The sequence below is a fragment of the Tiliqua scincoides genome, chromosome 9 (assembly GCF_035046505.1).
Source record: "Tiliqua scincoides isolate rTilSci1 chromosome 9, rTilSci1.hap2, whole genome shotgun sequence".
Lineage (NCBI taxonomy): Eukaryota > Metazoa > Chordata > Lepidosauria > Squamata > Scincidae > Tiliqua > Tiliqua scincoides.
In genome coordinates, this window is record NC_089829.1 from 31,691,561 (window position 1) to 31,718,673 (window position 27,113).

At 43.6% G+C, this 27,113-nt stretch overlaps 1 protein-coding gene and 1 pseudogene across 1 annotated transcript; one reads left to right on the top strand and one right to left on the bottom strand.

The window, feature by feature from the left end:
- Positions 1 to 4,743: 4,743 nt before the first annotated feature.
- Positions 4,744 to 26,777, bottom strand: HEATR3 (HEAT repeat containing 3). The gene is made up of 15 exons (XM_066637684.1): positions 26,591 to 26,777; positions 23,455 to 23,627; positions 22,581 to 22,668; positions 21,058 to 21,170; positions 19,202 to 19,311; positions 17,370 to 17,510; positions 15,580 to 15,860; positions 14,087 to 14,177; positions 12,634 to 12,785; positions 12,205 to 12,287; positions 10,735 to 10,871; positions 9,447 to 9,535; positions 7,673 to 7,816; positions 7,384 to 7,560; positions 4,744 to 5,868 (listed from the first exon to the last, which is right to left on the bottom strand). Exons 1-15 carry the CDS (start codon positions 26,708 to 26,710, stop codon positions 5,752 to 5,754), a joined length of 2,016 nt encoding a protein of 671 aa, XP_066493781.1. The 5' UTR covers positions 26,711 to 26,777; the 3' UTR covers positions 4,744 to 5,751.
- On the top strand, positions 13,773 to 13,889 carry LOC136660971 (5S ribosomal RNA; annotated as a pseudogene).
- Positions 26,778 to 27,113: the final 336 nt, after the last annotated feature.

Sequence of the window (27,113 nt, forward strand, 5' to 3'; positions counted from 1 at the left end):
AAGTTTTAATGGTAACTAATACCAAGCATCAAGTTCCAGGGATGCAAATTCTTTGAAAATGCCCTGTGACCAGCTTCCCTTCAAAACTGGAATTTCTGGACCATTTGCAAAAACTCTTTCTTTACATGATTGTAATAACTCTGAGGCTACTTAGGCAGAGAAACAGTTTGTCAAAAGGTCGGAAGCAATTATGTGCTAATGCACCACACTGGTATAAGGGGTACCCTGTGGCTTATGTCCTTGGACAGCTGAATCATGTTCTTTGCCAGCTGAAGTTTCAAAATCGTGCTGCCCACAGCAATGTGCATGAGAGAAGACTTATCTGGTAATTGGGGGGGGGGGGAGAACACCATGAAAAACAGTGAAAAGAAGTGCATCCATAAAGGGTGGTAAAAATCTTGCATTAATTACATGTTGGAAGAAAATTTATTGTCACTACAATCACTGGGCATAAGAGGATGCACAGATTTAGTTGCGTTTCAGCTAGTCATTCACTTGTACATGTGTACACACACAGAGCAGCTCCTTTGTGCCTTTTCCAAATTGAGCCCAGCATCTAAACAAGATTTGCACATTTTCACTTAAGAACATAAGAATAACCCGCTGGATCATGCCACAGGTCCATCTAGTCCAGCTTCCAGTATCTCACAGTGGCCCACCAAATGCCTCAGGGAACACACAAGACATGACCTGCATCTTGGTGCCCTCCCTTGCATCTGGCATTCTGATGTAGCCCATTCCATAATTTGCAGTAGGCTTCTGTCATTTGCAGCAGGCACCATGAACGATAACTTTGGCCCTCTGTATGAAACAAGTTTGACATTCCTGGTGGGAGTGGGCCACCAGAGGGCCAAAGTTAGCATTCATGGTGCCTGCTGAAGGTTGGAAGTGACATCATTAAACAGAAAGTGACATCATTAACCAGGTGAAGGCCAGAAAGAAGCCCTTTGTTCTCACATAGAAATTCATTTGCTTCAAATGACAAAGCGAAAATGTGCAAATCTTGTTCATATTTCCAAGATATTAGTACAGTCCAATTATCACGTAGGGAAAACCCAATTATCACAGGAGCCAAACTGCTTCCGGGGGCCACATGCAGCCCGCAGGCATTATGCTCTAAATTAATGATCTAAACTATCCCTCAGCAAGATGTATCATCTGGTTTGATCAAAATTAGAAGCCAGGGTAGGTATTCTCAGAATTTGGGTACCAATACATCCTTATTCTCCCCCTGGAAAGTCTTCCCTTTTTCCCTGACACACACTACATAAAAGAGGAGATGGAACAGATCCCTGCAAGACTCCCAGGGAAAGTGCCCCAAGCAATTATCTTAAGACATCCCTAAAGTTTTGAAAAGCAGGATCAAAGCTACCACCAACCAACAAACCCCTTGGTCTAAAGATCATGTTAATCGTACCACAAAATCTATGAAACCAAAGCTCAATATCAGATTCATTCAAGCTAGCTGTTCTTTCCATCTTGTGGTATGTCTGTGGTGAATTGTCACAAGGGAACATTTCCATTTACAAACCCATTTTTGGACAATAACCCAACATGGACTGGGTAGTCTTCCAAGACCAGAGAGGGGAGAACCCAAGCAATCTGGGCTATTACAGGGCATTTGCCAGCATCCCTTAGTAAACACAGACAACATTCCATTTTTTTTCCTCCTTACAGTAATAGTTTCCAACTTCTTATTGATTTGAAAAAGCATGACATATTTTTTTGCTGAGGCAAATGAAAAGGCAGTCAAGAAATAAACACAGACCCGAGTTAATTTTAGGGGGGGGGGAGGAAAAATTAGTCTGTTTTCATTAAAAATATCCCTCATTCCAATCAGATAACTCGAACAAGTGTTTCTGTTCTTTTCATCAAAAGCCATGAGCAAGTTTTCCGTTTCTCCACACATGATTAAAATAGTTTGGAACAGATTGCAAACTAGACGTTCCCAAAGTGGGTGCTTGCTTTTTATCTACTTTATTTAAAAACATGCAGCACCTCCCACAGCAATGAAGGAAGTCAGCCAACAGCAGGTATTATCAATTTTGAGTTTGTATTTAGCAACATGAAAAAGTGACACCATCTTTTGCAACAAGAAGAGGCAGGTGTGTTACTGCCACAAACACGCACCATAAGATTCCTGTGTCCTTATTGACGAGCGCACAAAATCATGTACTGGGTAGGTTCTCCAAGCAACAGTTTCAAACTGGGATCATCACACCACCTATACTTTTGAAGCAATATTCACAATCGGCACCATTCTGCAAATGCTCATTTTCAACACCTCATGGCAAATATATGTGAGTTTTTAATCAAAAAGGTTGAATGGAGAAAGTGAAAACAAATAGCCAAATGTAACCTGGGCCAGAATCCTCCTTTCACCTGTGCAAAATTTGAAAAAACACTGCTAACATAATGCAGAGATGATGGCAGAATCGGTTTTAGAAGTTTGTCTCCTAACTTGTCTCTTTCCGTGACCCTAACATACAACCTCTGCTATCCAAATGTTGGTAGAAATTGTCTCATTTTTTAAAAGAAGTATGTATATTTATATATGCTTTATATCCTAGACTTAGTACAAAAATAGTTGATGTATTTGATGTGGCTTACTTACCTTCCCATTTCAAACATAAATTAGGCTGTCTTTGCTACAGGGGAAAAACGAACTGAGATCAAATATGCTTTAGATCATAAAAGATATAAGCTGGGAGGAAATATACCAGGTTCAAAGCAATATGGCAACAATCCAAAAGGTAAAGAGAGAGGAATAGGAAGCATTCATCTTTTTCAGAAAATGTTCTGCAGATGCCTCCCTTACATCTTGGGTAGTAGGCAAATATTGGGCAAATATCGCCCCCATAATCACCGATGTGCCAGCCTCTGTTCCTCTGACTCATTGGATTGGAGAAGAGGAGGATGGAATGGAAAAGTATGAAGGAATGGGTTAGTGCTGTGGTTCCCAAACTGTGCATCATGGTGCCCTGGGGTGCCATAGCAAACTCACAGGGGCACTAGCCCTTCTGGGTACCGCCATCTTGACCTAGCTGAGATTGCATGATCTCGGAAGATTCACACAATCCTATGGGAGTGCTGTCAGCCATTTCATCCGCCCATGGTGCAGCACTGCCATGATAAGGCACTGTGAAAAAATTCCTGTGACACTAAAGGTGCCATGGGCAGGGTAAGTTTGGGAACTGCTGGGATAGTGTGTCAGAGACAGTCTAACCCAGCCCTCTTCTCTACTCCACATGTCCTCTTCTGTCCCTCTCCCTTTTCCAATATAGGGAAAGGAGAAGTGAGGGTGAGTAAGCAGGTGGAGGTGGATGCCCTCCATCTGCTGCCTGAGATTAGTGTCTCAGAGCCCAATTCTATACACATCTACTCAGAAGTCCCATTATAGTCTATGAGGCTTACTCCGAGGTAAGTGAGGATAGGATTGCAGCTTTAGTCAGCCTCATGCATGAGCAGGCCCTGATCTTTTGCATCTCAAAGTCTAAAGCCTTTTTACCTGAAGTATTTTGTAATAAAAGTACACCCCTACTCTCTGTATCTAGAAGGCACATTATAGAAGATTCAGTTATGCATAATACACAGTAATGCACCAGGCACAGCCCATCCAAATTTCTCCACTCCTCCTACTGAATGCAGCATCTCAAGCTTCTTGTGATGCATGCATGCATCCTAGTCAGGAACAGGCATAAACATCCCACAAAGTGTAATTTCTGCTCCTTTCTGCCTGGATAGCAGGTGTGAAGCTGGGAACCCAAATGAGCTGGTCAGGATGGAATAACAACCAGTCCCCCATATTCCCTCCTCCCACAGGCCTGCATAACCTGCCTCCTATAAACAAACCAGTTGGAAACATTTACAGCTAGCCTTCCTTATCGGTGGGTTTGGCACCCATGGATCTGACTCAATGCTGAACCCACATCTGGAGGGCCTCAAGAACCTCCTGAATGCAACTGGAAGAGTCTTCTGGTCATGTCTGGAAGGTTCTTGAGGCCCTCCCCACAGATTCCATTATCCACAGAAAGCAGTATCTGCAAGGGGTCCGGGAACAGAGTCACCACGGATACTGAAGGCTAACTGTATTGTGTAGGCAAGACATACCAACAGGCTGATAATAGGAACCCCTTGCCTACAAAATCTCACACCACTATCTTTTTTTCCTCGTTTCAAAAGGTGTTGCAGAACACTGTTGCTTAACATGGCTACTTTTTTGATTTCAGTTAACTCCCAACTATATACTCCCTAAGTGACTCAAGAAAACTAGGCTGGTTTTGTGCCATCTATATTTTTTTCTCCAGCAAACGCATTTCAAGGTGACAGGTGTGGACAATTTTGCAGAGTGACAACATCTACACCTGTTGTTACTGCTCACCAGTAGCAGTCAATAGCAATCATTAATATAGCCCAGGCTGGAAAAAGTCCAGACAACACATGGCCCAGGGAATAGGATGACGGTGCCTATGAAATCTGAAATATTTTTTCAGCCCTGTGTATGGCTGGCACCTAAATGGCCAATGTTGGTGCACAGGATTGGAAATATTAGATTCCAGACTTTTTGTACAGCAAAGGATAGGCTTTGTGCTGTAAGAATTTGGATGCATTTTTGCTGTGTGATTTAGTAACAAAAACGAAACAAAGTCAATCCCAGGGTACAGAATTTGGACCTAATTCACAGTCAATATTAAGTGTACAAAAGTTGCTCACCTTAACAGCAATCACCACTTCTCCAATGAATTATATCACACAAGACACAGCATAAAAGTTTACTTTCTTTTTTAAGAATCTTCCAGCATACATTGAGGCATTCAAGGTTGACTCGACTTGACTTGACATTGAGGCATTCATATTTCTTTCACTTCCTTGTAGAATGGTAATTTTATGCCAGAAGCCATGGATATTTTCACACAATGACACTACCACCTAGAAAGTCCAGTACAGAGGTAATATTTTCAACTTTCTAATCATGATTAACCCATTTCTGCCCAGCTAACAGATGTACACATTTGATCCCTGTTGTGTATATGCAACATCCGGCAGAAATGGCTTAAAGATAGCGGGAGCACCCTGGAGGCTTATGTGCCCCTTCCCACATTAGCCATGGTTAGTTAGCTTAAACCAGCTTGCAACCATTATTAGAAGCATGTTTGCAAATTTTCATTTTGAGCTAACCATGGCTAATGTTAACAATAGTGCAGACCTAAGACTACACCATCATTAGGTCTGAAAACAGGAGCCAGAGGTGCAGAAGGGGAGGACAGAAGGCAGAGATGCATGTAAGCCTATGAGGTACTTGCAATCTCCTAATCATGGTCATTAGATTAATAAAAGTATGGCTACAACATACCTTCAAATGGAGAATTGAAAAAATCTCAGACATTTAGTCACCTAGAAATCCGATACTGTACTTGTTATCCGTGGACTCAATTTGTTTGGTTATAGGCAGTGCTGGCTCTTAGGGAACTGAAAAATGGCCTCTAGGTGTTTAAAAATAATTGTTCCCAATCCTGATTTAAGGACACATTCTGGTAAACGTCATTATATCGACATTAAATTCTGTGACACTTATTGAAGCCACGCCCAGGTCACCCCCTCATTCCACACTTACCTGTAAGAAATGCAGCATAAAAAATAGATCTCCGCTCCCCCTTACCAATCATTGCAAGGTGCTATAATTCCAGAGTAATATATTTAGCACATGATAATAAAAAATATAGCTTTGCAGTCTTTCTTGCTATTCAAATGTTATTTTTTTCTCTCCAGTGTCTCTTGATAGGCAATAAATCTTCTTAAGTTCAGTTTCACATTGTCAAGCACACACAACTGATCTGAGCTGTACCGTCCTTTTCCTTCTTTCCGCATCTGCAATTTAAAAGAAAATGCATTTGTCGGACATTCTTCATTTCAAAGTCAATTTGCATCTTAACCCATTTCTGCCCAGCCCACAGGTGTACACATTTGATCCCTGTTGTGTATATGCAACATTGGGAAGAAATGGCTTAAACCACCCAATACAACTGACTCATCCTGGACAACAAGAGTTATAATATGCATCCCTTCAAAAATCAGCACAGTGTGTCCACTTGGTCAAAGCAAAAAGCTGCTAGAATAAAAAAAGGTTTCCCTCCAGTTGCCTATAACTCAATGGTAAGTTTGAGGATGAGTTTAAACAGGGCAACATTCTGCAAACAATCAGTTTTTAATAAAAGATCTGGTTGAATCAATCAAGACCTCAGATAAAATATCATCTCTAGTAGAGGGGTTTCCAAAGTGTGTGTTGTGACACACTTAAAGGGATGCCACTTATAGGGATGGCCCCAGTGTTCAAGTCACAACCTTCCTCTTTGACTTGAAGCCAGAGATCGATCACTCCCCAGACTGATTCAGGGGCTCCCTGAAGCACAGCCCAACTCCAAACTGGAGAGAAAAGTTACAAACAATTCCCCACTCTCTTTCCCAGCTCAAAGCTTGGAATATGGAAAAGAGCAGAAGATTATTTAGAGGCAAAGCAGAGAAGACTCTGCCATGTTTTTGGTTGGCCATTAAAGACCACATTGACCCCTACACATGCAAAATGCTGCAGTCCTGGATTAACAACTGTGCTTTGTTGCCCCCAGGTTCTCACTTCGCCTTGGGGAAGCACTAAAACACTAGGCTAGATTCTGCTGGCTGGATGATGACTCAGCAATTGCCTGATATATTGGCAGACTAGCTCCTTTCTTGTGTTCAAGTGCAACATGTTCTCTGAAGCTGGCAGGTACACTGTAGCAATCATTTCTCAGACAAATTCTTTATGTTAACTCCTTAAGAAACCAAATGCTACAACTTGAGTACTTCAAGACCGCCAGGAGCCTGTACTGGTCTTGTCTCAGAAATCAACCTGATCAGATAGAACAGGACACAAATTCTGTTCCGGCATTGCAAGAAGTGTATACTGCTTTAATTGGAAGCAGCATCACACAACCGAGAAAAGCTAGGCAGTTCATTCTACCAGGAAAACACTGCAGAAGAACAAGGGAATGAATGGGTCTCATGAAATGTTGACAAAGAGCAGACATGAAAACTGGGTCTCAGGTCTTCAGGGATGGACAGGGAACAATGAAAAGCAAAGGAAGAAACCAAGTACCTCCCTCAATAGTCACTAAAATTCTTATAACAGCCCTTTCACAATCTTTACCTGCCTCCATCTTTTAAAGAATGTAAGTTCCCTCTTGAGGACTAGCAACTTGCGGATTTCTGTAACCTGTTTACTTTAAAGTTGAAGTTTTTAGGAATCAATGGGAGCACTACACTCTGGAAAGTCCACCTCTATGATCTGTAGCACAAATCACAGTAGTGCTTCAGCATCTTCCTCCCACCATGATGCAACATACTCACTCGCAATTTAAAAACCGGCTGGAACTCCTTCAGTGCAGGAAGCAATTTAATTTGCTCTGCCGCCTTTTCCGCTTGTCTGCCATCAGCGAAAACGTCAAAGATGGCATCCAGAGCTTCTCCCGTCACCACAAGAGATGTATCCTTCATTGCCACTTCAAGGAGGAATTTCCCAATCATCTGAAACCATACAGAAACACGGGACAAGTAAATACCCCAAAAGGAGGTAATCTTTGGAGCAATAAGGATCCCTGCCAATGGAACAGATCACCACTGGGGAGTGTGGCTTTACCTTTAGTGTCTCAGAAGAGTCTTCCAGTTTTGCAAGCACACTGCCAGCAATTCCTAGAATGCTAACTACATTCACCCGCACTCCAGCATGGCTGCTGTGAATACCAGCTTCGCACAAAGTCATCAGTTGCTCAGGAGTCATACACTGTTTAAACAGAACAAAGTCATTATTATTATTTTAAATAAGCCCAGGGGTTCCCAAAGTATGTGCCTTATGAGTGTGCCATGATGCCTTAGGGCAGTGGTTCTCAAACTGTGGGTCTGAGACCCACCAGTGGGGTCATGACCCAATTGTTAGTGGTTCATGAAACGGACAGGGCAGATTAGGCTATGTGCATCAAGGGTTAAATAAGTTGCTACTGGGGGGGAGCACTGCTGCCCAGTCACCATTATAGCCATACTCCTCGGCATTTATAAGTCAGGCTGTAGCCTCTGGGGCCTCTAAAAAGTTCCAGGACCCACTTTTTAGAATGAGAATGTTTCAGGACCCACCAGAAGTGATGTCACAAACAGAAGTGACATCAAGCAGGAAAACAGCCCATGTCCTGCCTATTGGATTAACATCCTATAGCAGCATTTCTCAACATTTGTCGCCTGCTGTACCACTTCACATGGTCCACTTATTTAAAGTACCACCTGAAGTAACTGGTGATGACATAATTGCAAGTTACTTGCAGGTTAGAAGGCCAGGTGTGATGCAATGAACACCAGTAAGAGGCTCCGGGAGGGCGAGAGCATTTTTTTTTTAAATACGGAAAAGTATGCTTTGGAGCTCTGCCCACTGAGCCGAGCCTCCTACCACTGTTTATTGTGTCACATTCCTGGTCTCACTGCTGGGTGGCAGGTGTCCAGGGGTCCCATGAGAACCACCATACTCCACCTCTAGCGGTGGTAGTTGTACCACTGGTTGAGAAACACTGTCCTACAGGGCTGTTTTGAGCAGTGCTTGACTTTCAGGAATGTATCTATGCAAAATGGTTAAGAGACACTTCCATTTTAATTTCTGTGTTTAGCTCATCTCACTATGACGGGCTTAACATCACGTGCCCTTTGGCCATAACACTGTTTTTCAGACAACAGAATAGCTGCTGTGGGATGGTTTTGTTCTTGTCAACAATTTCTCTTTAAGAAGTCACCCTCCAACCATGTCCCCAATCTTCAAAACATGGCCTTCTGTGTATACAGGTGGGCATCATAAGAAACGTTCCAACTGACCCACATATATGATGGTCTGTCACTGGTTTACTGTACAGTAGCTGAAATTCCTTACCTTTGTGTTGGTGGTATTGGTGTTGTCATTAGGAGGCCTCAGAGGCCAGTTCTGGGTCATGCTGGACCTCCATGGGCCTCAGAATAGCCTACAGAATCCTCTGGAAGCTACTTCCAGTTTTAGGAAAGGTACTTCTCATTTGCTACCAAAAACCAGAATTAGTTTCTGGATGCTTCTGTGGCCATTTTGAGGCCCATGGAGGCCCGATGTGTCCCAAAAGAGGCCTCTGGGGTCTCCTAATGGCAACACCACCAAAACATATGTATGTTTTTCATATAATGATGAAATTGCTTCAGTGATGGGGTTCAGAGAATGTATCCCCACTGTTAAGTGATTCATAACTGTACTTAAATGAGGTAGCCTTTATCTCTTCTTGCTGTTACCTCATGAATGCCTTCAGGGGGGAAAAGGAAGCAAGTCCTATTTCAGTTTAAAATGAGTTTGAAGCAATACATGTCAAGTGAATATTTTAAAATGAATTAGTGGAGGAAGCAAACAATCTCACCTGAGGTATATTATTAGATGCCAACATCTGCAAAAGAGCCCGCAACGCACTGGTCACAGCTTCCAGAAATTCCGTGTGTTGGGAAAACTCTGTTCAAAATCAAAACAGAACTCATTTTGACTCATTATATTTTAATCCGGCAGACATTTAATTTAATTCCTGCAAGGCAGACAAGGTTCTCTCCCCTCCTCCCATCTCTCCTCACAAAAAATGGAATATCAGTCATCAACATGATCAGCAGAGGGGGGAAAAAGGGGAGATAATGGCACATGTTGTCGGCATGTGCAACAGGTATTAAGTACAGTCTGCTGGAACAGCCCAAAGATCAATCTAGCACAGCTTCCTTTATCTCACATGGCCCACCAGATGCCTCAGGGAGCACACAAAACTACAAGAGACATGCATCCTTGTGCCCTCCCTTGCAACTGGCATTCTGAGGTAGCCTACTTCTAAAATCAGGAGGTTGCACATACCCATCATGGCTCGTAACCTGTGATGGACTTTTCCTCAATAAATTTCTCCAATCCCCTTTCAAAGGCATCTAGGCCAGACACCATCACCACATCTTGTGGCAAGGAGTTCCACAGATTACCCAGCCTGTAACTAAAAAAATATTTTCTTTTGTCTTTTCGAACTCTCCTGATACTCTATTTTAGTGGATGTCCCCTGGGCCTGGTGTTGCATAAGAGGGAAAAGAACATCCCTCTATCCCAGGGGTGCCCAAACCCCAGACCGGGGGCCACCTGCGGCCCTCGGGGGCTCTCAATCAGGCCCTCGGGAAGCCCCCAGTCTCCAATGAGCCTCTGGTCCTCCAGAGACTTTTTAGAGCCTGTGCTGGTCCAATGCAACTCCTGTTAGCAAGAGGACGGCTGTTCAACTTCTCACCTGAGCTGTGGGACAAGGGCTCCCTCCACTACTTGCTGTTTCATGCCTGTGATACAGCAGTGGCAGCGAAGGAAATGCTAGCCTTGCTTTGTGCAAAGTCTTTATAGGCCTTGAGCTACTGCAAGACCTTCATTCATTCATATAAGTTCCACCTCTAATATATTCATTTATGTAAATTTATTCAAATTTTAAATAGTAAATTAATTATTTTTCCCAGCCCCCGACACAGTGTCAGAGAGATGATGTGGCCCTCCTGCCAAAATGTTTGGACACCCCTGCTCTATCCAATGCCTTCTCTTTTAAACTTTATTTGATATAATCCTTTAATCAAAAAGGGCCATGAAAGAGATGAAGAAACAAGGGGCTCAGCGAGTGGGACACAACCTGCAAATTGAAAACATACCTGACTGAGAAAAGACCAGCTGGGATAGGTGTTGTGACAGCGACTGAAGCACCTCAGCTCCACCAAGGCAATCCACATCAGACACCAACAGAATGCTGTGAAGGCAGGTCAGGGCTCTGTACTGGACCAAGTTCAACCTGGAAGGGAACCAAATCAGTCACAGTGCATGTTCAGTGTCTCCATAAAGAGGACCCATAGAGCAGGAGAGGGCAAAAAAGTCATCAAGCCCAACAAGAAACCTGAAGGCAGAACCTTCTATCCATCATCTCCCCACGCATCAGAGAATGTACTAAATACAAAGAATACACTTGCCACGTAACAGCCTATGGCTCCTTATGACTCCCATCAACAGAACTAAGCTTTTGTATCCCAATCAGCCACTTTGGATTGTCATTTTTAGAAAGACACAGGGGTTGGCATCCCCAGTTCCAACCCTCTGAGCCAACAAGTCCTATTATAGCAGCTTCTCTTTCCATCTGTCTTTCAACCCTGGGTAGGCAACCTGAGCACAGGCTTTATCCCTCAATGAGCCAGGTATGAGGAGCAGACTTCTAGTTCCTGATCCCTATACTCAGTACTCTGAATTGGGGTTTCTACATGAAATTCCCCCCCCCCCAAGTTCCTTATTTAGTCAGATCTTAGCCATTCCAAACCATCACAGTCTTCCAAAGGAAATAATTTTGGGGGACATCTTAAGCCTACACTATCCAACATTTGGTCTCTGTCAGTTGTAGTTTCTGATGCCAAGGAAGCAAAATAGGTGGTTAAAAGGAACTAAAATTCAGGGACAAGACCTTGTAGAGTTTGTGTGGTTGAACATCCATGCATGAACAAAATAAACGTGGATGTAATTATTTGGATAGGATTCCATTTTTTTCCTTTGCTTCAAGGCAGTACAGTATTTGCAAATTGGCTGAGGAAACGGAAGCCTCTGGTTTCACTCAGCTGTTCAGGATTCCCAATGCAACACTGTTCATAATGTGATAAACCTGGCTGAACACTGAGACAGCAGAATGAACAATAAAAGCTCAGAGAACAATCCTACACTTGAAGTTCAATCAAAGCACAATCCCTGGTTTTGATGTAGGGAGAGGAATGAACAGGACAATGTTTTGCATTTCAAGTACAAACCTCAACTTGACTCCTGAAAATTTCAGAGAGGAGGAAAGTTAAAAATAGACCTGAATAAGGTTTCTCTAGCGCCTTGCTTGATAAGTAGAATTCTTAGAAAATAAAACAGGGGAAAGCCACGCAGGGCCCAGCTGTTAATCCTTAAAAATAACAGACGTTATTCAAATGGGAGGGTGCAAGAACAACTTTGCTGAGTCTGACCAAATTTCTATCTAGCCCATCACGGTTATTCTGCGGTGGCCAGCCAGATTCCTCTGGAAGCTCTGAAGAAAGGCAGGAAGAGACAGAGCTGCCCTAATGAAACGTTTAGGAACGCACGAAAAAACAAGCAACACCTACTTCTTAATAAGCAGCTTCCAAGCTGGACTCTTTGTACAGATGTCAACAGCTACGCTGTTGGGGAAAGCTGTTTTATCAAGGACCTAGGGGGGAAAAGAGCTGTTAAACTTCATTGCCACATTGCCCAAAAAGAAGATTCCCAGGGCCGAGATCTCAAAACGATCTTTGTGAGAAGCCCAACAGTCTGAGGGCCATGTGGGATTGTTTAACTCATTCTATTAACAACAGCAACCTGTTGCATTCTATTAATTCATTCTCTTAGCAACAGCAACTCTCCCACCCAGTACCAGACTCCAAGTGTGCTTTGAAATGGAGCACTTTGGTTCCAGAAACACAAATCGAAAACCCCACTGGGAACTCAGAGCTAGTCATGCGCTTATTTGGATCTTGATCCAGGTGTCTTATGTAAGAGATGCTGGAGGATGCTACCTTTTTCGGAACACAGTGGTTCATAAGGGCTGTGTGAACCTCAGCAGAAAGGCACAGGGGTGACAGCAGCTGTTCGCCTTCATTATAGTTATCTAGGAAGGTATCGCTTTCATCACTACTGGACAACTCTTCCCACTCATCATCGGAGGGGTCTGCAAGCACAGCACAGCACAGCAATCAGAAGACCATCCAGAAGACCAGAATTCATTATCACTTACCACTTTTGCACAGTTTTCTCCCAGACTCTCAAGGGAAAATGCACAGCACTCCTGGGCATTCAAAGTGCTTCACACGAATTATCCTCTTGTTATCATTACAACCACCCTGTAAGGCAACCATTATTATCCCCATATTGCAGACAGGGAAAACTGAGGACCTCAGTTTGTCCCCAGGGCTTCTAAAAAGAAGTGAGAAGAAGGAGGACAATGCTCATGGCCACTTGGGTTTCTCTCCTATTTGTTTTATGCCCGACAAGAAGCCTCTGTGCTTTAAAGGGGTCCAGGGATGGAACAGAGTGACTGCTAGACTTTACTTTCTGAAAATTTGGGAACAGTCATTGTCTCATTTTTTTAAAACCAGAAAACCTCTGGGTGGAAACAGAGATCCTGCCAAACATCACCTGAAATTAATCAACACTAAGTCTGCTTAATTCCTCCTGTGTGCCGCTTTAGGACTATGACAAGCTGCAAGCTGGGGGGGGGTATACATAATGACCCTTCAACCCCCCTTTTTTGCTTTTAACATCCACTCTTGCTTGCTTTTGTGTTTATTTGGCTGGCCTTAATAAAGGTATTAAGAAATTGTGGCTTTTTATTTTTAAACATAACTATAACAACATTTTAACATTTTTAAACGTAATTTTAATAAAAATATTATATGGTGCAGGAAATGGAAAACAAGCATGTTCAGGAAACCAGCTCCTTCATACTGTGACATAAGGGAGTTATAAAACACAGGCTTAACACCCACTGATAGAAGCACTTCTAGGATGCAAGGAGTCAAATGGGAGCTGGTTCAAGCCCAACTGCTCTGACAGCAGTGGTAAACCTGTAAAATGACACTCATTAAATTGATTCTGCAGCAACTGTTAAATTGCTGCAATTGTAAATGGTCAATTGCAAATTGACACTCATTAAATTGGCAGCAACTGTTACCCTGCACATGCCCAATCTTGTCTGATCTTGGAAGCTAAGCAGGGTCAGGTCTGGTTAGTACTTGGATGGGAGACCGCCTAGGAATACCGGATGCTGTAGGCTTATACCATAGTCTTTCGAGACTGAAGGTTGCTAACCACCAAATTGATTCTAGGGATTTTTAATGGATAATTTGGATAAGATTTAAGGCTAAAAATTTTAACATGCTTACTTGAGAAAGAGAAGAAGAGAGAGCTTCTTACACCATGAAAAAACCCAAATCCAAAATATCCTCTCAACGATGACTACTGCATACATACCGTCATTACAGCACATGTTAACAATGATTTCTAGAGCGGTCTGCTGAGCCAGAAGCAAAGCGGCCACCTCTTTCAGCTCCTGCGTGCTGCGCTACAAAAGCAAGGAAACAGGTCTCATTGCAACGGACAGTCTTTGCAGAGGTTTAGAACTGATACCTGGGAATCACAGGCAAATGCCTCTTCTCCTGAGAAGGCTCAGCTAACAGACCAAGGACTATGCAGACAAATCCTCCAAGAACAAGAGGACACCATACACTCAGTTCTGAATAGGAATACAAAAATTAAAGGGATAACATCCCCCCCTCAATAAATTCTGTGGACCCCCCATCCCCCCCACCCCAGGAAAGAAAAAGGATTGGATGAAAGGAGACAGAAAGAAAAATGGAATACGGAATCCAAAAGCCACAGCAGAATATATTTATTAGGCCCAACTAAACTGTCACAAAGCAGAGTTCCAGAACTACTTTAAGAAATAAAGCTACCTATAAATATCTGGGGGGGCTGAAATGCGGGAGAGGGAGGGGATTTGCTCCAGAGGGTAGGACCAGGTCAAATGGGTTTGAATTACAACAGGGGATTTCAGTTAATCATTAGGAAGAATATCTTGATGGTATGAACTGGCAGTGGAACAGACAGCTTCAAAAAGATGGTAGACTCTCCATTGCTGGTTAAGCAAATGCCAGATAGCCATCTATCAGGGATGTTGTTGCATTGGCAGGGGTGGGTCTCCGTCTTATAGGCTCCTTCCAACTCTGTGATTCTATGATTCCTTGTCGGACTGGATGCCAAGCAAATCATGTGGAGACACAGGGAGAAAAATGCGAAGTCTCAAAGTCTGCTATTTGAAACAGTTCTAAAATGGAGAGCAGGAGAACTTAGACAAGTAGATTTGATACTGCTATGCCCAAAGAGATTTCAGGCTGCACTTGGGGCAAGCGGGCAAAGAAATAACCAGCCTATTTTTTTAAAACTAAAACCTAGCTGTTACTCAGATCTGACTCCAGCACTAAATAGATATATGTGCCTCTTGAGGCCAAGAACAGAAGTAAAAAAAGAAATGTGGTAGCCCTTAAGTTAGAGAAGTTGGTGGTGCCCTAGGAAGAGAGTGGAGGCCATACTGGGTCACACAGTCTAGTGGAGAGCACATGGAGTGGAGTAGACAAGATGGAATGAAGAGGAATGAGGAAGAGGATGGAGTTGAGGTGGTGTGTGTGGGTAGGGTAACTTACCAGAAATTTCCCCCTCTACCCACTCCATGACTTGTCAGATCCGACAGGTCATAGGAAAGTGAAGAACAACAGAAGGGAATAAATCTGAGAGAGTCAACACTACAGGGAAGCCATAGCCTGCATAAAGTCATCTTTAAACCACAAGTCCTGAGTCTCTGCATTGGAAGTCTCATCCTCCCCCAATAGGTTGAAGCCCTGACACCTCCTTCTTCAATAAGCACTGCAAGATGTAGAACCAGGTCAACCCACATCAGCCACACTCACAGGAAGAAAATCCGAAATGTCATTTTTCCTCTTGGCTGTTCCTTTCTGTGATTCCTCCATTTCTTCGTCCTCATTAAGCACTGAACTGTGTTGGTCATCCATATTCTCCTCCGCTTCCTGCTCTGCAGAGGTTTTCAACCTTTCTGTTTCTGCTTTCTTCATCTGAATCACCATCTCGCCCGCGTCAACCGCTAAACACTCTGAGAAAATCTTCAGGATGGCGTTGACGGTTTCTGCCTGACTGCCAGCAGGCAGGGTGCTCTTTATGTTCCAAATGACACCTTAAGTGGAGAAGAGGTCAGGTCGGACGTGAGCCATCAAGCCTGTTCATCATAGTGCTTAAAACTTGCAGGGCAAGGGAAAATTGGTCTTATGAATTATGGATTCAAGGGGTAGAAAATTGATACAGAGATAATAACTTTTTTTGAAAATAAAACAAAGAATTGATAAATAATAGAGAGGAATAGAAAAAAGTTTTAGAACGATTTAGGGTGCAATCCTAACCAACTTTCCAGCACTGGCATAGCTGTGCCAGTGGGGCATGTGCTGCATCCTGCAGTTGGGGGGCTGCCACAGAGGCCTCCTCAAGGTAAGACAACGTTTGTTCCCTTATCTCGGAGCTGCATTGCCCTTATGTCAGTGCTGGGAAGTTGGTTAGGATTGCGGCCTTAAGAAAGTATTTTAGAAATAAAGAATAGATTATTTAAGATATGATACTTAAAATGATTTATGATTTTGTAGAAGAACAAAGTAATTTAGATTTAGGACTCCACACTTTCTATATAACTTTCAATATCTGTTTTTATATATTTTGTTTTGTTTTTGTCTGTTTGTTCTATGTTTTAGATTGTGTAATTGTAGGTTCAAGGTTTTCTGAGTCTGTGTTCACTAATTTTAGTTTTAATTAAAAAAAACTTGCAGGAAATGTAAAAGTAGCAAAACCAAAATTGTAATTACACATTGGATCCTCTTGAGAAACACTCAAGTTACACTCTGTTACATACTCAAGTTACACACTCTTGAGTTACAGCTATAGCCAATGTTACCTTTGGGGCAGGAGCTCTAACACAAGCAAAGGGAGTTGTGTGAAATGTGGGATGAGCGGATACAGAAGGGCTTTCTTTCCTTATAACTCTTTTTCTCCATGTCGCTATCAGCCACCTAGCATAAATATTTCAATGCATTTGCAATTTCCCACCTGCATTCTGAAATGGACAAGTAATATCATAGGATTTTGCTGAATGCCTAGACCAATTATGCAGAAAAAAAAAGAAATTCAAAGATTGCATTTGCCCTCAGATAAAAACCTGTGGTCAAAGAGGGACAGAAATGTAGGTGTTTTCCATTGCTTGTTTTTAAATAATTTGGAAATATTTTATTCATAGCATTACACTCTGATTAGCCTCAGTCCAGGGACCTTGCAACACTTCTTTGTTGGTCTTTGCAACTCTGAGGGAAGAGAAGGAGAATAGGAAGGAAGTTCTTGTTTTTTTTTTCCAGATAAAGGCTCCTGAAATAACAAGGAAGGAGGGAATTCCATTTTTTTTTTAATTTTGAGACTCTAAGGCTGAAATCCTATCATACTCTCATGGGAGTAAGTCCCATTGAACTTAATGGGACTTACTTTTGAGTAGACACACACAAGACTGTACTATAAGTCACCCTGGACTTCTTGTATGAGAAAGGCAACATAGAAATGTGGGATAAATAAATGTCACCTCAAGTTTCAACATGGCAGCAAGGCAGGGGTTGACATGTAATCAATCAACAAGTACGCAGCTAAAACCCACCTGCCACCAGAGTACGTAAAAGAACATACTGCATAGTTTTATCTGACGATAACATGACAATTTCCAACACTTGGTGCGCAGAAGCATCAAAAGAGGACAGCAAGTCCGGATTATCTTCTGTCACTGCCTGTAAACAAGATGCTGCAAAGAAAAAGAGAAATATTGACCATTTCTAGCTTAGGCTATAATGCAAGGAGTCTCAGCAATGCATTAACATTTTGGTTGCCTGTATCTGGTTCATTTCCCTTTTTCCTGCTCACCAGAGCTCTACTGCAATGCAAAAATTGCAAAAATACTGCAAGCTCACCAGAGGCTACTTCCAATGTTTTCCTGAGGTTCAAGAGCTCAGGAGATCTCACCAGGCCGTGGAGCTCACCTTTTGATCACATGATTGGCAACATTCCTACACTGACAAAAGCTCTGATAGTTAAAAAAAACTGCAAGGGATTGTACAGGTTTTCCATTCCCTGAAGGGGAGGGTAACAACAAGGACTTCTCCTGCCACTGGCCAAGAATTCTTGGTGATGGACCCAGCCAAAGGAAAATGAATATGAACCACCAAAGGCCCTGAGCCTACAGCCATGATGGCCATGGCAATTTGTTGGTTGGCCCAGGTGACAGACAAGAAGAAATAGTGGCTTGGCTATCTTGCTGATGGAGACCCAGTGCTCCCTCAGGTAAACCTGGATGCCTCATGAAAAACAAGGAGCCACAATGGGTACACATAGCCAGTGACACAGCTAAGGGAGACCAGGGGGCGACTGGCACAGGCTCCATGCCTGGGGGCATCATGGGAGTGCCTGAGGCCCAGGGAGACCACACACAGCCTCCCCAAGCATCTGAAGGCTTTACAAGGCCTGCTGGAGATCTTAAGAACCTAAGAACAGCCCCACTGGATCAGGCCATAGGCCCATCTAGTCCAGCTTCTTGTATCTCACAGCGGCCCACCAAATGCCCCAGGGAGCACACCAGATAACAAGAGACCTGCATCCTGGTGCCCTCCCTTGCATCTGGCATTCTGACATAACCCATTTCTAAAATCAGGAGGTTGCACATACCCATTGTATGGCTTGTAACCTGTAATGGATTTTTCCTCCATACCTAAGAAATGCGTTTCCAGTTCTCAGGGAAACTAGAAGTGGAGGGGGGGATTAAATAATTTGCCCCAGGTGTCAGAGGGTGTAGCTATGCCACTGCACACTGCCTCGTTGCAGCCTGAGCAAGGGATAGATTAGTTCTTCAGCCTTGCTACAGAGCTGTAGCTGGGTAAGTGGAGGATGAGGAGGAAGTATGTGACTATTTAATACCTTCCCCAACATATCTGCAGCCTGGGGGAGAAAGCCGAAACAATACAATCCTGAGGTGGAAGCGCCAAAGAGGATTCCTCAGGTTAAATCTTCCCCAGTCCTGCCAAGCTATCAGCGACCTGCTACCGCCAATATAGTTATTTATTTAAAAGACTTATATGTTAAGCCTTCTTTAATAATGAGTCTTTTAATAATAATATGCTACCTTTCCTTTTAAGCACTAAGATGCCCGAAGCGGCATCATAAGCAATAAAATACAATAAACAAAATACAGTAGATAAAAAACAAATTTAAAAAAACTAGAGATGCAAAAAAATATAATAAAAACCCAGCGCAAATAAAAGATGGCAGAATAAAAACTGGAGGAAAGCCTATGGGGAGGGGGGGGGGAAACCAAGAAAGGGGAAAGAGACATCTTTAGTCCCCAACAGGAGGACACCAAGGTGGAGGCAAAAGGAATCAAGAGGACCCTGAAGTGGATTCCACTCCAGTGAGAAGAAAGAACCACTGTTTTCCACTACTTACCCACTGCAATAGCCAGGTCCACATTTGTATGAAATCTCTTCAGATACTGGAGTACAACGGCCAAACATCCTTCTTTATTGAATACAGATACCGCCGTACTGTTGCATTCACTACAAAACCAAAGGACTTTTAGCAAACAGCTGGAAAACCTAACAGTCCACTCAGAACTCTAATTTGGATTTTGTTCATAGAGATTTTGAGCAATTCTCAAACTGTGGGTCAGGACTCACTTGGTGGGTCGTGACCTAATTTCTGGTGGATCCCACGGAGCCTCCAAAGAAAACAGGATAATGTAAAGATCAGATAAATAATTGCCTCAAGCCCTGAGGCTATTCAAAAATCAGATAGACGGTAACTATCTGCAAAGAGCTGAGCTCCTGTAGTTTGCCAGCTTGAGTACATATAGGGAGAAAAATGTTTTGAGTCTTTTTTCTGGTGTGTTTTTTTCCCCAGGTATGTCAATGACAGGTAGTGGTGGCAGGTGAAGGCTAGGTCACTCAAGCCTTTAGGTTATTCATTAGGGTTGCCTCATTATGCGAAATAGATAGATAGATAGATAGATAGATAGATAGATAGATAGATAGATAGATAGATAGATAGATAGATAGATAGATAGATAGATAGATAGATAGATAGATAGATAGACAGACAGACAGACAGACAGACAGACAGACAGACAGACAGACAGACAGACAGACAGATACTATTTCTTTCTAGATCATCTTTTTTTTTTTAAGTCCTGTGGCTCCCAATAGTTGTTTTAAAAAGTGGGTCCCGATGCTAAAAAGTCTGAGAACCACTGATATAGGCCATTTATATACCACCTCTCAACAAGTTTCTCAAGATGGTTTCACTGGTTCTGGAACAAAGCAGCAAAAAACAAAAAAACAAAAAAAACCCAGAATAATCCATACAATGAAATGTTAGAAGAACCAATGTCTATTAAATATTAAACATACACTGACATAGCCTAGCCAGGTTGAGATGATAATTTAAGCGCACAATCCTAACCCTTTATGTCAGTGCTTTCCAGCATTGACATAAGGGCAACGCAGCTCCGAGGGAAGGGAACAAACATTTTCTTACTTTGAGGCGGCCTCCGTGAGTGACACCCAACTGCAGTATGCAGCACATGTCCCATTGGCGCCGCTATGCCAGTGCTGGAAAGCACTGACATAAGGGGTTAGGACTGCGCTCTAAATCATGTTCTAATTATTGTGAAGAAGCAGTAGCAAGACTTGGGCTTGTGTGATCCCTTCTCTTCCTCCTTTGCACATGAAGGAGAAGTCCCACTTCTAGCTTTGAATAAACCACAGTTTCACATTGCATCAAAGTTCAGAACACGGTGGTTTATTCCAAATGTGGTGACAGTTAACAATCCAGGATATGAGCCAGAGTTTGATCCTGGTTTGTTTGAATAAACCACAGTTTCTCCAGTTCTAATGAAAGGAAAACAGTGGTTTACCCAAAACCAAATGTGGAAGCTTTCAATCTCCTTTCCTCACACACAGAGGACAAGTATATAAACCCAAGCTTCAGAACAGCTGATTCCTAAAGCTAAATCAGGGTTGATTTAGATCAGCTGATTCAATTATCTGAACTAACATCTGTCTTGAATTATTTCTCCTGAAATAAAAATTCTTTTTTCTCTCTCAGTGTAATGAAGAAATAAAAACCTGATAAGACAATATCAAATGCAAATACTCCTACTACAATTTTTTTGAACTGGATTTTAGAAGGTAAAAATTAGTTAAGGCTCTCCTTAAATGTAGGATGAGGATAACCCCTGTTTTGCCTTGACTGTATCTGGTGAAAGAGCAGGCCACTTCCTTTGTGATCAGACCGCTGGAACTTACCAGACATTCCACAGCAGGTTCACTGCCTCATTTGCAATGTCTTCAATGTAGTTCTTGTTTGTAACTTTCGTTTCCTTCAGGGAGCCATTGCTCTCATCAAGTCCTGCTCGACACTGTTTGAGCAAAACAGGCCAAAACACAAAAAAGCCCCAGAGTTAACAGCAGAAAACACTGAAGCTCTCCTAGCAAGTGCCCAGCTGTGATAAAGTTTACACACTGCCAAAAACAACAGTACTCAAGTTGTAAAGAATGCCCAAGGAACTGGGATCTCTTTCCTAGTCTCAGAAAGGATACCTGAATCAGGAACCAAAACATGTATCCATTTGGACTACAGAATCAGAAGCAATTTTATTTACAGGTGTTTGTTTGTTTTGCTTTCTAGCAATTTTTGAAAACAAAAACAAAAACATACAAGTTTTGCATTTGGCACTCACCAGCTCCCCTAGGGCGAGCAGTGATTGCTTCCCAGGTGAGCACCAAGAAACACTAAAATGTTCAGTCCTCCACATGCTGCTCTCTTCAGTGTGGAGGCTCCACAGCAGGTGCCATGGAGACAGAGCCTCCACATTGAAGACAGCTGCATGTGGAGGGCTGAACATTTTATAGTTTTCCCCTCTGCTTCTCCCTCAATATAATTAAAAGAGCCACTAGCCCCTTTGGATGCTAGCAAGAAAGGGAACTGGTGGCGGAGTCAGGAGGAAGAGAGATGGAGTAAAAGAAAACAGGAAGTACACATCTGCCTCTCCCCACAAGTAATTATTTGCACAGCTATGCTATGGCCCTTCTCCTTCATTTCCACTGATCTGCCTACAAAGCTTAGCAAACACCACATGCTTTGTAAGAAGAAGGTCCCAAGTTTAACTTCTAGGATCTCCAGGAAAGGACCTTAGATAGCAGAGAAGGGAAAGGCCTTTCTGCCTGAGGTCTGAAGAGCCATTACTAAATGGTCCATTAGTCTTGCTTAATATCAGATACCTGCATCTGGACTGAAGAGAGCAGTGAAGGTTATTAGGAACATTCTGTTCTCTATTAATTTTTTTTTTTTAATTTATGTTCCAAAAACAAATATAAACACGCATAACACATAACACAAAAAACATAACAGACTTCACTGCACAAAAAAAGGGGGTGCAGGAAATCATATATCATCATATATCACTAAAAATAAATCTTTACATATCTTAATCAGTTTCCTCTTCTAAATTTACCTCTTAATATCATTTTTCATTCATCATTCATCTATTATATCGTGTCATAGTATATACGTAATACAATCATCTAAATGCCCTATCATATATTTCTAAAACTTCATTTTCAGTCAAGCATAAAAAAATTTCCATTACTCAATTTGGTGTCGGTTTTCGTTGCTGATCCAAATTTTCTGAAAACCTGTCCATTTCTGCCACATGTTCTTTCTTAATTTCAATTAGAGGGAGTCAAACTCATCTTTAAAACTCAGAACCAGAAGCAAACAAGGACCATAGCAAGCAGAGCACAGAAGTCTACAAATACAGCATACATACCTCTTTCAAAAGAGCGACAAGGGGCGTCATGATGTCATTAGTGACCATGTCATCACAAACTTCAAATCCTCCACAAGCACTGAGATTTCTGCAGGAAAGTCAACAAATAAAAGTTAAATTAAATAACTTTTTTTTACTTTCTACAACAGCAGTGGCCAATACCCAGCAGGCCACATGCTACATTTTATGTACATGATATTGAGTGTGCCACTCCACATTATTTCGGCCCTCTCCGGACATGCTTGGATGGTTTTGCCAGCATACATGATCGGCCGAGCCTCCACTCTGCTATCTTTCCACTGCACCAGCCCTTGTCACTCCCTTTCTGGGCTTTAAGCTCACGGCCATGGAGCCCTACGTCAACTGGCATGGCAATAACAGGTGACTTTGTGCTACTCTGAAAGTGTCCATGTGCCACTAGTGGCAAATGTACTGTGGGTTGGCTAGCCCTGGTCTACAATAACATATAAAACAGCAGAACTGAAGAAAAATTGAATCTATAAATACCACAGGATTAGACAGAGTCAGGGAGCATGAGTGTATCAATGCCTCATGGCCATTTTGAAATAGATGGGTAGAAAAGAGAACTTCCATGCGCAGAGGCTCTATATCTCCAAATGCCAGATCTTGGGCCAAACAACAGAAGAAGACTGTGACCATCAAGCCTGCTGGTGCGCTTCCCAAATAAATCTGACTTACACCTTTTGAAAACATAACACTGAGCCATTTGGACCCTGGGTTTGCTCCAGCAAGACCACCCTAATGCATTCTAGGTCTAAAATCAGATATCTGTGATGCATGAATGCACCCCTGAAACCTCACAGCACCAATTACCTTTGTCTGACCTGCCCCTGCAACATTATTCATCACTCACCGGAGAGCGCCTGCTGCCGTCTCTCGAACCACGAGACTCTGATCAAGGAGCATGGGACCCAGACACCGAACAACATCTCTTTGCATCAAGGCTGGGATGGCTTGTTTCTGCTGCAAGAGCTTAGATAAGCTGGCGCATGCAAACTCTCTCACATCCGTGCTGGGGTGCTGCAGCTACAAAGAGGCACCAAGAGTTTTCAACCACTGAGCTCGAATCCTGAGACACTGTCATGTCAATACCTTCAAGATCAGCCAATTTCAACCACTGTGCTGTGACACACTGGTGTACCGTGAATGGTCTACCGTGCACCGTGGGAGTTTGGGGGAGGGTCATTTATTAGTAGGGCCATAGCGGGTTGTGAGCCCCCCACCAACTGATGGTAAGCATTGACAATTGTCAGCAGGGCCTGGGGGGGGGGGCAAAGGGAGTAATTTGTACCCAGGCCCAGGTTCAAAAAAGGGAGCCAAGGAGCCAAAGGAGGGGGCCCAGAAATTTCCTGGGATCTTACATATTCCTATCTTGTTGTCCACACAGAATGCTGGGGACACTACCGTGAGCATGCAGCTGCAGCTACTGGCAAGCCATATATGCTGAGCTGAGGAATGCATACATGACACTCCTTCACACAGTATCAAATCTGGGAGGAAACTGGCCTGCTATAGTAGCTCTGGCTTATGAATCTGTTTACCATGAAGGGGTGTACAGGAGCTCAGGGACAAAGCTGCAAGACTACAGCTGCTGCAGAAGCAACTTTTGGTACACACAGGGCACTTTCCATTCTAGTGTGAGCCTAAATATGATGTTGCTAATTTTCTGCATGATTTTCTGTATTTAAAAGATTTTAGAGAGACTTAGGAGTGTGTTTGCTTTTCCATATTACTGTATCTACCCATGCCACATGGGTGGGTAGACCTGAGGTCCAAAGGCTTTTCCAGTTGTCTCCACCCTTCCCCCACACTGTTTTGTCCTCTGCCCACATTCTGCTCACCCATCACCACCTTTCCCCATTCTGTTTCCCCCCTCCCCCTTTGCAAAAGGGCCCAAAAGAAACTTTGTACCCCCTGATGAAATGCCTCTCAGAGGCCCTGCTTGTCAGTATATAGTGAGATGAAAAAGATTGAAAATCACTTATCTGATTGCAGAGCCCTGAGGGCAGAGCCCTGTCTTCTCATCTTTTGTAAAATGTTGGATGATGCAATAACAACAACAACAGATAACAGAGGAACTCCCTCCTCAGATATAGTTGTCTGGCTCACCTTTAAACATTTGGGTTAAAACAGTTCTATCCTCCCAGGATTTCCCATAACAAACAGAATCAGTCTGGTTCTATCAAGAGCTTGCTTATCTCTGTTTGGGGTGCTCAGGTTTTTTTGTTTTTTTTAAGTGGCATTGTTTTTTGTTTGCTTGCTGGGATGTGTTCATCTTTATAAATGGAGCAGATAGCCACCACAAAGGCCCAAAGGTGATGGAAACCCCATGCAATCAATCTGTGCTCCTGAGCAGTGCAGAGTTCATTTTTCTTCCACTCTAAGTACACATCAGAACCAGGGAACAGGGATCTCCAAACTGCAGGCTGGGGGGTATATCCGGCCAACACAGGGTTTTATTCAGCCCTCAGTGACTTGTCTTTTTGGTCAGAGCATTTGCTCATGTTTGACATTCTTACTCATTATACATCATTTCTCAGTTTAAGCATGGCATTATTTCTTTGCAACTGTCACACTTCTCTATTGTTCTGAATCATATCACACTAATTACAAAAAAAGATCCAAGTAAAACTAATGCATTCATTTAAATTTCATATGTTGGCATCCTTCAGTCTCGGAAGACTATGGTATCACACTCTGAATGGTGGTTCTGGAACAGAGTGTCCTCTCCAGTGCGTGAAGTCTGGGTAATGTAGATATGGAGGATAGAAAGTCTGGGTAGATATGGAGGATAGACTGTTACCATGCAGCAAATGATCCCTCTCCATGTCGCTGAAATGGTCCAATGGAAAGGCAAAAGCCAATATGGTTGGTTCCAGCAGCGCTGCAGGAGTTGCCAGAGCATGACTGTATACAGCCACGAACTGCCTCAGGGACTCCAGCTCTGGATTTTGCCTCGAGGTTGACTCCTGAAGCCTTTTCCAGAACTGGATGTAGCCATAAGGCAGTGGAGGTTTGGGATCAGAGTTTTCCTTCTCTCAGATGAGCTGCCTTCCCAGACTAAGGAGTCCCATCTACCCGGTGGCTGTTTAGTCACAACAAGTATAGCCAAACGGAGGGCCTATTCTTGTCCCCAGCCCCCAGGGGAAATTTCATTCATTCATTTAGAAAACTAATTTTTTTTTGATCTGCAAAAATGTACAAAATATACAACATGGCAAAGATGGGATCCTCGTACTGAAAAGTTTAGAGACCCCTGTTCTAGAAATTAAGCCTGGGGGTGTGTGAGCCAAATTTCTCCTGCAAGAGGGTAGCTGAAGCTTTGCAAGCATGGAAAAAAAAGACAGGTCCAGACGGTAAACTAGGATTGCTGGCATTTTAACCAACCTGAGTAGCTGTGCTACCTTTTCGCAGATCCGCAGACAGACAAAGATCTACACCAGCCATTTTCAACCACTGTGCCATGGCACACTGGCATGCTGTGAATGGTCTCCAGGTGTGCCACGGGAATGTAGGACAGGGTTATTTATTAGTAGGGTCATTGGGGGATGTGAACCCCCCACCAGCGGCACAGTGTGCCTTGTCAACTATCCAAAAACAGATGCTGTGTCTTGAACATTTTAGTTCCTACCCAATGTGCCATGAGATGAAAAAGTTTTGAAATCACAGACCCTTCCAGAGCTATTTTTCTGCTACCTAACTTCTGTTAAAAGTACAGAGTACCCAACCAGGCTATTGCTCATTTTGGGTTCCTGGTCAGCTGGCCCCTCTGCCTGCACCCCCTGGTCAGCTGGCCTGCCTGCCTGCACCCCCTGATCAGTTGGCATCTCTGCCTGCACCCCCTCATCAGTTGGCATCTCTGCTTGCAACCTGACCAGTTGGCACCTCGGCCTGCACCCTCTCGCAAGCACGCGCTGGCCCTGCAGGGAAGCCCGGGCCGATCGCCGGGGAAGCTGCAGCCCGCAGGCTCCCTGGCCCTCTCGCCCTACCTTCTCCAGCAGCTCGGCGGCCGGGGAGCCTCCCTCGCCGGCGTCCGCGTCTTGCACGCTCGGGGTGCCTGCTGGAGAGAAGGGCGCGCGGCGGAACCGCCTGCTCTTGCTCTTGCCCATGTCCGGGCCGGCGCCTTCCAGCACGGGAGGAACCGGGCCCGCCCGCCTGCCTGCCTGCCTGGCCGACCTCCCCCCACGTGTGCGGCCGGAGCGCAAGCGCTGCAGCCCGGCTCAGAGCCCGCCCCGGATGGGGCGTTTGCGGAGAGGCTGGCCGAGCGCAGCGCCTGCAAGTGCCGAGGGGGAGCCTTACCGCTCCAGCGCTTGCTCGGGAGTAAAGCTACAATCCTACCTGTGCACACTTTCCTGGGAATAAGCCCCACTGAACCCAAGGACATGCCTGACTTCTGACCAGACCTGCAAAGGACTGTGCTGAAAGTCTCCCTGAGTTGTGAAGGACTTAGGCTGCCATCCTGTCCACGCTTACCTGAGAGTAAGCTCCATTGACTACAATGGGACTTACTTC

Excerpts from the sequence above, each read along its gene's own strand:
- HEATR3 (XM_066637684.1), bottom strand. The coding sequence starts at position 26,710 with ATGGGCAAGAGCAAGAGCAGGCGGTTCCGCCGCGCGCCCTTCTCTCCA. Across the intron at positions 15,861-17,369 it reads TTTACGTACTCTGGTGGCAG|GTGTCATTTGGAACATAAAG; the intron begins GTGGGTTTTAGC and ends TCTCCACTTAAG. Across the intron at positions 14,178-15,579 it reads ACATTTCGGATTTTCTTCCT|CGCAGCACGCAGGAGCTGAA; the intron begins GTGAGTGTGGCT and ends TTGCTTTTGTAG.